The sequence below is a fragment of the Taudactylus pleione genome, unplaced genomic scaffold, assembly GCF_031769625.1.
Source record: "Taudactylus pleione unplaced genomic scaffold, aTauple2 ptg000897l, whole genome shotgun sequence".
NCBI classification, from domain to species: Eukaryota; Metazoa; Chordata; class Amphibia; order Anura; family Myobatrachidae; genus Taudactylus; species Taudactylus pleione.
The window spans coordinates 227,394-240,154 of NW_028285298.1; the positions used below are offsets into that span (position 1 = coordinate 227,394).

At 45.9% G+C, this 12,761-nt stretch overlaps 1 protein-coding gene across 3 annotated transcripts in view; it reads right to left on the reverse strand.

Moving 5' to 3' along the window:
• The window catches only part of LRSAM1 (leucine rich repeat and sterile alpha motif containing 1), a 55,423-nt gene that overhangs the window by 33,683 nt on the left and 8,979 nt on the right, over nt 1-12,761 (reverse strand). For 2 of the 3 annotated variants that reach the window (XM_088459130.1, XM_088459129.1), the window contains exons 2-4: nt 4,072-4,175; nt 706-762; nt 571-615 (exon numbers count right to left, since the gene is read on the reverse strand). In XM_088459130.1, the coding sequence (XP_088315256.1) occupies nt 571-615; nt 706-762; nt 4,072-4,143 (174 nt within the window). In that variant the 5' untranslated portion in view covers nt 4,144-4,175. Of the gene's footprint in view, nt 1-570; nt 616-705; nt 763-4,071; nt 4,207-12,761 lie in introns of those variants that run through there. The other variant, XM_088459128.1, reaches the window with a different exon arrangement.

Sequence of the window (12,761 nt, forward strand, 5' to 3'; positions counted from 1 at the left end):
CTTTCAGTTCTTTAGCTGAATCTGGAATGCAGAATGAAATATAACAGTAGTTAAAACAAGTGGTTTGTGGTGAAGAGAAATGAAGGGCAAAGTGTACGATGGGAGAACTGTGGCAGGATCCACAAGGCCATGTGTCCTGCCCATACCGTGATTGAGCTACTGAGGGTGTTAAACATTAAGTTGGCCTATGAGCAGCACTTAGATGCCTGAGGGGTGTCCTGCTGGATTGAAAAGGAAATTGGGGATTGATAATGGAGAGTGGATATCTGTGAAGTCTGGCAGGAGGCCCAGTTTCTAAATATCATTGAGAAACCGGATATTTTTGGCCATCCCTATACAGAAACCGGGAGGGAGTTATTCCACAGTTGGACGCGACTGGGTGGATCGGATAAAAGGTCTTACAGCCGGCAGCGCGAGAATAGGAATATTTAGTACAAAACGGTGCAATAAAATTGTACATCTTTTCTTGCAATCAGCGATTATTAGAGTTCGTTGGGAACAAACAGCCACAAGAGATTGTCAGCACTGGAAGAGCAGTGGGCAAACTGGTACAAGCATTGTAACACTGACCTTCTTCTGCAAGACCCGACAGGTGGAGAAAGCAGCATCGGGGGTCTGGAATCAGACAAAGGGGTGTCAGCGTAGATAGGGAAGAATATCGGCGTTATCTCTACACACTGAACATGCATAAAGACACTCAGTTACCTCTGATAATTCACATTTTGAGATGTCCAGTATATCGTCGGCTCCGGCTTCCTTGGCCTGGAAACAAAGACAAGCGACGGGGCATTTTATTACAGTGTTTCACAGCTATAAGGTAAATATCAACTATATACCCTTTGTAGGTAAATAGATATACTGTGCATATTTAGATCATAGTGGTATTAAAACGCTAAGCTGCATATATTAATATATATGACAAAATATATATCAATATACAAAATATATAAAACATACGTATAAAACAAAAGACCAGCAGTTTGTCAAAAGAACCAACATTTATAAAGATAATACATACATATATAATATTTTAGGCAAAATTTAACTGTTGAAGTAACACAGTAACACAGATCTCCTGTTGCTGGATTCCCAGATCCAGGTGAATGTGGTCATACACCCAACCGTAGCTCAGAGGTGCCAACTGGTGGATTTTCACCCGCTGGAGACAATGTCCTGAATAATAATGACTGCCCGGCCCTTTGTGTGCAATGCCACGATTTGTGGCATAGCGCAGCCAGGGACGGGGCCCCAATGACACAAATCACTGCGAACTGTGTCATGGAGTCCCTGGATTGCCCACTTTCTGGCCAGAAGGGGGGAGTCTGGGAGAGCTCAGCAGAATTCAGGAGTCTCCTAACATACCGGGAGAGCAGGTACTCCTGGCTTTAACCTACACAAGTGCTAGCTACACTGCTCGGTGCACTTCAGTACAGGGTTACACTAGATCTGAGCTTTGCTGACCGAAGTCGATGGTGATCATTTGCCTGAGAATAACCATCTCTGACTGGACTCCATTTGGGTGACACATGAGGCTATTTCGGGTCACTTGGGTAAGGACAGGACATCGTTTTCTAAAAGTTATGAACTTTGTAACAATTTGCGAGTCATGCAATAACATGTTAGAGGTGTGGTGACTGGTGATGCATTGCAGCACGTTTCACCGTCTGTGACAATGACCAGCATATAATTATCCCAAATACTGCTGTGGCTTCCGTGCCTGTTCTATGGCTGCACTTGCACATCCTCCTACCCCCATACCATCTCTGTGACCTCATCACACTTATAGTGCCAGCCTGTGACCCCATCACACTTATAGTGCCAGCCTGTGACCTCATCACACTTATAGTGCCAGCCTGTGACCTCATCACACTTATAGTAACAGTCTGTGACCTCATCACACTTATAGTGCCAGCCTGTGACCTCATCACACTTATAGTGACAGGCTGTGACCTCATCACACTTATAGTGACAGGCTGTGACCTCATCACACTTATAGTGACAGGCTGTGACCTCATCACACTTATAGTGACAGGCTGTGACCTCATCACACTTATAGTGGCAGTGTGTGACCCTTTCACACTTATAGTGCCAGCTTTTTGATCTCATCACACTTATAATGCCAGCCTGTGACCTCATCCCATTTATGGTCTCTGTCTGTGAACTCATCACACTTATAGTGCCAGCCTGTGACCTCATCACACTTATAGTGCCAGCCTGTGACCCCATCACATTTATGGTCTCTGTCTGTGAACGCATTACACTTATAGTGCCAGCCTGTGACCTCATCACACTTATAGTGCCAGCCTGTGACTTCATCATACTTATAGTGCCAGCCTGTAAACCCATCATACTTATGGTCAGCACACTTATAGTGCCAGCCTGTGACCCCATCACATTATGGTCTCTGTCTGTGAACTCATCACACTTATAGTGACAGCCTGTGACCTCATCACACTTATAGTGCCAGCCTGTGACTTCATCATACTTATGGTCAGCACACTTATAGTGACAGCCTGTGACATCATCACACTTATAGTGCCAGCCTGTGACCTCATCACACTTATAGTGCCAGCCTGTGACTTCATCATACTTATGGTCAGCACACTTATAGTGACAGCCTGTGACCCCATCACATTTATAGTGCCAGCCTGTGATCTCATCACACTTATAGGGCCAGTCTGTGACCTCATCACACTTATGCCAGCCTGTGACCTCATCCCATTTATAGTGACAGCCTGTGACCCCATCACACTTGCAGTGCCAGTCTGTGAGGTCATACTTATGCCAGCCTGTGACCTCATCACATTTATAGTGCCTGTGATTTCATCACACTTATAGTGCCAGCCTGCGACCTAATCACATTTAGAGTGTCAGCCTGTGACCCCATAACACATATAATGCCAACCTGTGACCTCAACATTTATAGTGCCACTCTGTGATCTCATCACACTTATAGTGCCAGCCTGTGATTTTATCACATAGAGTGCCAGCATGACTTCATCACACTTATAGTGCTAGTCTAAGCCCCATACTCTCCGTCATGCTGTGCAGGGGAGATGTAATAGCTGGAAAGCCCAGACTTATGGTGCATACACACGGGACGATCGACAAAGATAACGATATTGTTGTACGATCTCCCGGGTGTCCTGAATGTTCAATATCGATCATCCAGCACACTATGTACCCGCCAACGATGGTGGGTCCCTATAGTAACCAGTTCGATATCGATCATCCAGCACACCATGTACCCGCCAACGATGGTGGGTCCCTATAGTAAACTGGTCGATATCGACCAGGTTGGTCAGCATGCACGGGCGATGGACGATATTGTTAATGTCCATACGTGCCCGAGCATCGCAGGTCGTTGGCCACCTAAAAATGCACTATATGATCGATATCGTTATATCGTCCATTTTAATCGTATCTTTTGTACGCACCATAAGGCTGTGGGTAGTGCCAGCTTTTACATGACATATTCGCTTGCAAAGGTCTAAAACATCAGCAGTGAGTCCCACAATGCCAGTGCTGAGCCACAGCCAAAACAGCATTCAGTGCAGCTGGCACCTGGGGGCACATGTGCAGGAAAGTAACATTAGCATGCTAAAGCACCAGGTATAGGGCTGCCATGGCACAGTAGATGGGTAAAGGATTTATGCACAGAAGTGGTAATAAGTGTAACAAGCAAAAGGACCCTCTACCTTTACTGATAGCTTATATGCAAATAAATGTGTCGCAGATAACTAGTCTCCAGCAGATAAAGTCTTGCTAAGTGACCTCTTATACATTCCAGTGACACAACTTCATCCGATCAAACTTCAGAGGCAATTAGGAAACACCCACCAGGGCTCACGTTCCTGGACATAAGTGAGTTGTGACTATATGGGGTAAAATATAGCATCTATTTCATTATGCTATTCCTGCCTGTCATGCAGCACGATACCCTCACTTTAAATCACACAAGACATTACATCAGTTCAGCTTGTGGCATTGGATCAGCAGTGGATATATTGCCAACTCCTCAATGAAACCTACATCTAACAGGAGGCCATGAAGTTCATCGTCATTTCTTACCAGACACATCTGATATTCCAGACGTTTCCTGGCCTCCCCGCTCTGCTTCGGCTTCCTGAAGAAGAGCGGCATCTCGCACCAGGCTCCTCTGCACGACAGTTTGGCTGCAACACAAGACATCTCAGTCACGTAGGGCTGGATCCTCTAGAAACCCAGTCTATCAAGTCATACAGTCATATATGCTAAGCAGCCGCTCCCTGACACATGCTGCAAGGGGACAGCTCGTGCAGAGGAGGTGACACAGCCAAGACGAGTCCGGTACAGATAGAGGAGACACAGCCAGAGCATCCTCACACTGACAGTCGGGGATAATATGGTACAGATAGAGGAGACACAGCCAGAGCATCCTCACACTGACAGTCAGGGATAATCTGGTACAGATAGAGGAGACACAGCCAGAGCATCCTCACACTGACAGTCAGGGATAATCTGGTACAGATAGAGGAGATCACACTGACAGTCAGGGATAATCTGGTACAGATAGAGGAGACACGGCCAGAGCATCCTCACACTGACAGTCAGGGATAATCTGGTACAGATAGAGGAGATACAGCCAGAGCATCCTCACACTGACAGTCAGGGATAATCTGGTACAGATAGAGGAGACACAGCCAGAGCATCCTCACACTGACAGTCAGGGATAATCTGGTACAGACAGAGAAGACACAGCCAGAGCATCCTCACACTGACAGTCAGGGATAATCTGGTACAGATAGAGGAGACACGGCCAGAGCATCCTCACACTGACAGTCGGGGATAATATGGTACAGATAGAGGAGACACAGCCAGAGCATCCTCACACTGACAGGGATAATCTGGTACAGATAGAGGAGACACAGCCAGAGCATCCTCACACTGACAGTCAGGGATAATCTGGTACAGATAGAGGAGACACAGCCAGAGCATCCTCACACTGACAGTCAGGGATAATCTGGTACAGATAGAGGAGACACAGCCAGAGCATCCTCACACTGACAGTCAGGGATAATCTGGTACAGATAGAGGAGACACAGCCAGAGCATCCTCACACTGACAGTCAGGGATAATCTGGTACAGATAGAGGAGACACAGCCAGAGCATCCTCACACTGACAGTCAGGGATAATCTGGTACAGATAGAGGAGATACAGCCAGAGCATCCTCACACTGACAGTCAGGGATAATCTGGTACAGATAGAGGAGACACAGCCAGAGCATCCTCACACTGACAGTCAGGGATAATCTGGTACAGATAGAGGAGACACAGCCAGAGCATCCGCACACTGACAGTCAGGGATAATCTGGTACAGATAGAGGAGATACAGCCAGAGCATCCTCACACTGACAGTCAGGGATAATATGGTACAGATAGAAGAGACACAGCCAGAGCATCCTCACACTGACAGTCAGGGATAATCAGGTACAGATAGAGGAGACACAGCCAGAGCATCCTCACACTGACAGTCAGGGATAATCTGGTACAGATAGAGGAGACACAGCCAGAGCATCCTCACACTGACAGTCAGGGATAATCTGGTACAGATAGAGGAGACACAGCCAGAGCATCCTCACACTGACAGTCAGGGATAATCTGGTACAGATAGAGGAGATCACACTGACAGTCAGGGATAATCTGGTACAGATAGAGGAGATACAGCCAGAGCATCCTCACACTGACACTCAGGGATAATCTGGTACAGATAGAGGAGACACAGCCAGAGCATCCTCACACTGACAGTCAGGGATAATCTGGTACAGATAGAGGAGACACAGCCAGAGCATCCTCACACTGACAGTCAGGGATAATATGGTACAGATAGAGGAGACACAGCCAGAGCATCCTCACACTGACAGTCAGGGATAATCTGGTACAGATAGAGGAGACACAGCCAGAGCATCCTCACACTGACAGTCAGGGATAATCTGGTACAGATAGAGGAGACACAGCCAGAGCATCCTCACACTGACAGTCAGGGATAATCTGGTACAGATAGAGGAGACACAGCCAGAGCATCCTCACACTGACAGTCGGGGATAATCTGGTACAGATAGAGGAGATCACACTGACAGTCAGGGATAATCTGGTACAGACAGAGGAGACACAGCCAGAGCTTCCTCACACTGACAGTCGGGGATAATCTGGTACAGATAGAGGAGACACGGCCAGAGCATCCTCACACTGACAGTCAGGGATAATCTGGTACAGATAGAGGAGACACAGCCAGAGCATCCTCACACTGACAGTCAGGGATAATATGGTACAGATAGAGGAGAAACAGCCAGAGCATGCTCACACTGACAGTCAGGGATAATCTGGTACAGATAGAGGAGACACAGCCAGAGCATCCTCACACTGACAGGGATAATATGGTACAGATAGAGGAGACACGGCCAGAGCATCCTCACACTGACAGTCAGGGATAATATGGTACAGATAGAGGAGACACAGCCAGAGCATCCTCACACTGACAGTCAGGGATAATCTGGTACAGATAGAGGAGACACAGCCAGAGCATCCTCACACTGACAGTCAGGGATAATCTGGTACAGATAGAGGAGACACAGCCAGAGCATCCTCACACTGACAGTCAGGGATAATCTGGTACAGACAGAGGAGACACAGCCAGAGCATCCTCACACTGACAGTCAGGGATAATCTGGTACAGATAGAGGAGACACAGCCAGAGCATCCTCACACTGACAGTCAGGGATAATCTGGTACAGATAGAGGAGACACGGCCAGAGCATCCTCACACTGACAGTCAGGGATAATCTGGTACAGATAGAGGAGATACAGCCAGAGCATCCTCACACTGACAGTCAGGGATAATCTGGTACAGATAGAGGAGACACAGCCAGAGCATCCTCACACTGACAGTCAGGGATAATCTGGTACAGATAGAGGAGACACAGCCAGAGCATCCTCACACTGACAGTCAGGGATAATCTGGTACAGATAGAGGAGATACAGCCAGAGCATCCTCACACTGACAGTCAGGGATAATATGGTACAGATAGAAGAGACACAGCCAGAGCATCCTCACACTGACAGTCAGGGATAATCAGGTACAGATAGAGGAGACACAGCCAGAGCATCCTCACACTGACAGTCAGGGATAATCTGGTACAGATAGAGGAGACACAGCCAGAGCATCCTCACACTGACAGTCAGGGATAATCTGGTACAGATAGAGGAGACACAGCCAGAGCATCCTCACACTGACAGTCAGGGATAATCTGGTACAGATAGAGGAGATCACACTGACAGTCAGGGATAATCTGGTACAGATAGAGGAGACACAGCCAGAGCATCCTCACACTGACAGTCAGGGATAATCTGGTACAGATAGAGGAGACACAGCCAGAGCATCCTCACACTGACACTCAGGGATAATATGGTACAGATAGAGGAGACACAGCCAGAGCATCCTCACACTGACAGTCAGGGATAATCTGGTACAGATAGAGGAGACACAGCCAGAGCATCCTCACACTGACAGTCAGGGATAATCTGGTACAGATAGAGGAGACACAGCCAGAGCATCCTCACACTGACAGTCAGGGATAATCTGGTACAGATAGAGGAGACACGGCCAGAGCATCCTCACACTGACAGTCAGGGATAATCTGGTACAGATAGAGGAGATACAGCCAGAGCATCCTCACACTGACAGTCAGGGATAATCTGGTACAGATAGAGGAGACACAGCCAGAGCATCCTCACACTGACAGTCAGGGATAATCTGGTACAGATAGAGGAGACACAGCCAGAGCATCCTCACACTGACAGTCAGGGATAATCTGGTACAGATAGAGGAGATACAGCCAGAGCATCCTCACACTGACAGTCAGGGATAATATGGTACAGATAGAAGAGACACAGCCAGAGCATCCTCACACTGACAGTCAGGGATAATCAGGTACAGATAGAGGAGACACAGCCAGAGCATCCTCACACTGACAGTCAGGGATAATCTGGTACAGATAGAGGAGACACAGCCAGAGCATCCTCACACTGACAGTCAGGGATAATCTGGTACAGATAGAGGAGACACAGCCAGAGCATCCGCACACTGACAGTCAGGGATAATCTGGTACAGATAGAGGAGATCACAGCCAGAGCATCCTCACACTGACACTCAGGGATAATATAGTACAGATAGAGGAGACACAGCCAGAGCATCCTCACACTGACAGTCAGGGATAATCTGGTACAGATAGAGGAGACACAGCCAGAGCATCCTCACACTGACAGTCAGGGATAATCTGGTACAGATAGAGGAGACACAGCCAGAGCATCCTCACACTGACAGTCAGGGATAATCTGGTACAGATAGAGGAGACACAGCCAGAGCATCCTCACACTGACAGGGATAATATGGTACAGATAGAGGAGACACGGCCAGAGCATCCTCACACTGACAGTCAGGGATAATATGGTACAGATAGAGGAGACACAGCCAGAGCTTCCTCACACTGACAGTCAGGGATAATCTGGTACAGATAGAGGAGACACAGCCAGAGCATCCTCACACTGACAGGGATAATATGGTACAGATAGAGGAGACACGGCCAGAGCATCCTCACACTGACAGTCAGGGATAATCTGGTACAGATAGAGGAGACACAGCCAGAGCATCCTCACACTGACAGTCAGGGATAATATGGTACAGATAGAGGAGACACAGCCAAAGCATCCTCACACTGACAGTCAGGGATAATATGGTACAGATAGAGGAGACACGGCCAGAGCATCCTCACACTGACAGTCAGGGATAATCTGGTACAGATAGAGGAGACACAGCCAGAGCATCCTCACACTGACAGTCAGGGATAATATGGTACAGATAGAGGAGACACAGCCAGAGCATCCTCACACTGACAGTCAGGGATAATCTGGTACAGATAGAGGAGACACAGCCAGAGCATCCTCACACTGACAGTCAGGGATAATCTGGTACAGATAGAGGAGACACAGCCAGAGCATCCGCACGCTGACAGTCAGGGATAATCTGGTACAGATAGAGGAGATCACACTGACAGTCAGGGATAATCTGGTACAGATAGAGGAGACACAGCCAGAGCATCCGCACACTGACAGTCAGGGATAATCTGGTACAGATAGAGGAGACACAGCCAGAGCATCCGCACACTGACAGTCAGGGATAATCTGGTACAGATAGAGGAGACACAGCCAGAGCATCCGCACACTGACAGTCAGGGATAATCTGGTACAGATAGAGGAGATACAGCCAGAGCATCCTCACACTGACAGTCAGGGATAATCTGGTACAGATAGAGGAGACACAGCCAGAGCATCCTCACACTGACAGTCAGGGATAATCTGGTACAGATAGAGGAGACACAGCCAGAGCATCCTCACACTGACAGATAGCTGAGGCATAGGACACTGCACCAGATCTACCCCTTCCCTGAAAATATAATACTAATTATTTTACTTACAATAATTACCTATTGGCTGTATAATTTTTATTACTATAATTTCCAAGTAAAATATGTAAGATTTGTCCCTAAAAATTGGTGTCCCTAAAACGATCACAAGTTTTTAATACTGACCAACTGCACTGCTTATATCGAAGAGAGATCTCATTATATGTTCTTATTCTTCAGTATTAAAAGTTAATAATTATCAAGAAAAAAAAAAAAGATGCTCCAAAATTTTGAAAAGGTCCGAAAATCAATCGAATTTCACTGGTTCGATGGCCATGAGCATATTAGCGGTTGATAGACCCCGTTATCAAATTTGTGGTTTAAAAACTGCGATTCGCCGTTCACGCTTAGATTTATGTTTTCATTTTTTTGTTTTTCTCAAAAGCTATTTAAATATATTTTTAATGTCCCTTGATAAATTACACTGTTAATCATGAAGCTTACAGGGGTATTCAATATGGAACGTAAACCTCGCTGTCGAAGTTTACGTTGCATATCGGAGATTTTCCTGGGATAAAGTATCGAGCGCGCGCCCGCTTTATCCCCGTATTCAATATGAAAACTACGAAAACGGGACCCGGCGAAGTAGGATCGGCGAAAAAAAAACAAAATTTACCCGGAATAAATTGTAGGACCCCCCTAAAGCTGTAAAAACATGGGGGATCACTATGGGTACCCCCGTTTTTGCCTGCAAATGAAAGTCGGGGATTTAAATAGCTGCGGCAGGTGTTTTTTTTCCCGACATTGAAGAAGTGATGCAGAAGAGCACTTAGGTTATTTTTTTCGTTTTTTTAAGTGGTCCCATCAAATTTGGGGTACATGAAAATAGGTACTAGCATATTTTTATGTCCCTAAAGTAATTTTTTTTTAAATTCTGCAACTATGCACCTGCCGCTATTAATCTATTCTAGAATACACCTGCCGCTAATAATCTATTCTAGAATACACCGGCCGCATATGTGCAGAATAGCCCTGAACCTATTTCCCTAGTTTTAAACAATTTTTTCCCTTTTTTTTTTCTTTCACCCCCATTTTTAAATTCATTTTTTGGGGTGTCCCTATTTTTTTTTCTACTTTTTTTGACACAGTTATTTTTAAAATTTAATTTCCAGGGGTGCAGAATATTTTTTTTAAGCCTGCACCCCTAAACCCCAATTCTGCACTTTTTTTCGCCACCTATTCTGTGGTGAAAAGTTATCCCCGTTTTTTTTCAAAGACTTTTCGAAACTGCGAAAAGTCTTTGAAATTGAATATGGTGTAAAACCAAAACCTGCGATAATGACGTCATCGGTGCGAAAACATCGCAAAAACTGAGTTTTCGCTCCATATTGAATACCCCTGTTAGAGTCATAAATTATGGATGGATAGCTAATCATAATACAGGAATACTTTCTGAATTATGATTAGCTTGAGTGCAATTTGTGTATTTATGTTTTTGGTCATTACTGAAATGGTTTATTTAGGTAATACCTCTTTTCCACCAAAAACCCAGGTCCGACCTGGGTTTTTGGACATGGTTCCAACCCTGGTCAGACCCAGGTCAGACCCATTTACACTGCACCTTTGATCTGGGTTACTCCCAGGTCAGCCCTGTTCACACTGAACTCAGGTCTGCCCTGCTAAACCTGTGAGGTCATAAAAAGTGGGAGGTGACTGCTCCACAACCACCAATCCGCTCATTTTAGGCATGATCCAGATCAGATAACCTGGGTTGCACCGTTTACACTGCACCATTACCTGGGTCAATCCTGGGTCCAACCTGGGTCCAACCCTGGTAGCTACCTGGGTTGGATTGCAGGGTCACTTGACCCAGGTTATTTTTCAGGGACCCTTTTACACTGAGCTGCAACCCGGGTAGACCCAGCAAAAACCCAGGTTTTTGCTCTGGTGTAAAAGGGGTATTATGCTGCAAAAGTTAAAACACTATGGGGTATATTTACTAAAGGTTCGATTTTGATCGATTTATAATCGATTAAAATCGATGTTGTGTTTCTGGGGCTATAACACACATTTACTAATACTTAAAAAATAAATAAAAAAATTGACTGTTAGTAAATGTGCGATTTTGCCCAAGGAAAACAACATCGATTTTAATTCGACCACAATCGATTAAAATCGACCTTTAGTAAATATACCCCTATGCATTAGCAAATGTCATAGAAGATCTGTGACAAAGTTATTCATTATGTTGATTAGTTTATGATGGTTTTCCTGTTCCTCATACTATATGCCCAGTAGTCACTAGAAACCTGCATTACAGCAGCATAGCTGCACAGTGTCGATATACTGGATTTATTATCCTAAATACTTCCTCATTCTGGGTGTGACTTACAGGTGCCAGGGTTACCACATTCCTTTCATGTTTTCATGGTTGAACTGAGACACACAGCTCAAACAGCAGACACCCCTACCGTCTCTCAGCTGTGCCAATGTAACCACACGTGTTATTATTATGTAAGCTGGGAAACAGTCATAAAATGATCTATTTGTGAGAATATATATATATATATATGCTGCATTTTTTCCTGTAGTGTATGTGTGTATGTATGTATGTATATATATATATATATATATATATATATATATAATATGAGATATGGTAAGAACTTACCCTTGTTATCTCTATTTCTACGAAGTCCATAGGGTTCCACAGGATACCTTGGGGTATAGGTGTGACGTCAGTCGCAGGGCACCAAAGAGTTAAGCTTTCAGCCTTCCAGGATGCACTAGGTCCCCCTCCTATACCCCGCCCCCGGGCCAAGGCACCTCAGTTAGTTACCAAGCCATAGGCCGGAGGAGGAGAAGGAAGAGAGAGAACAAAGATCTGGACACATACAAGAATCACATTCTCACCAGAGGGAGACGGAAAACCGGTGACCAGAGCAAAGCCCATCTGCAGCACAGGTGCGACAGGGCTGGAGTCCTGTGGAACCCTATGGACTTCGTAGAAATAGAGATAACAAGGGTAAGTTCTCACCATATCTCATATTTTCTACTTCAGGGTCCATAGGGTATCCACAGGATACCTTGGGGATGTCCCAAAGCAGTATCCTTTAAGGGTGGGGACGCTCCTGTGCAGAAAGGAGAATCCGCCGCCCGAAGGAAGCATCCTGAGAGGCGAAGGTGTCAAACCTGTAATACCTCACGAAGGTATGGACAGAAGACCACGTAGCAGCCTTGCAGATCTGAACTGCCGAGGCACCACGTCGAGCTGCCCACGAAGGACCCACAGACCTAGTGGAATGAGCCTTCAGAGAAGGA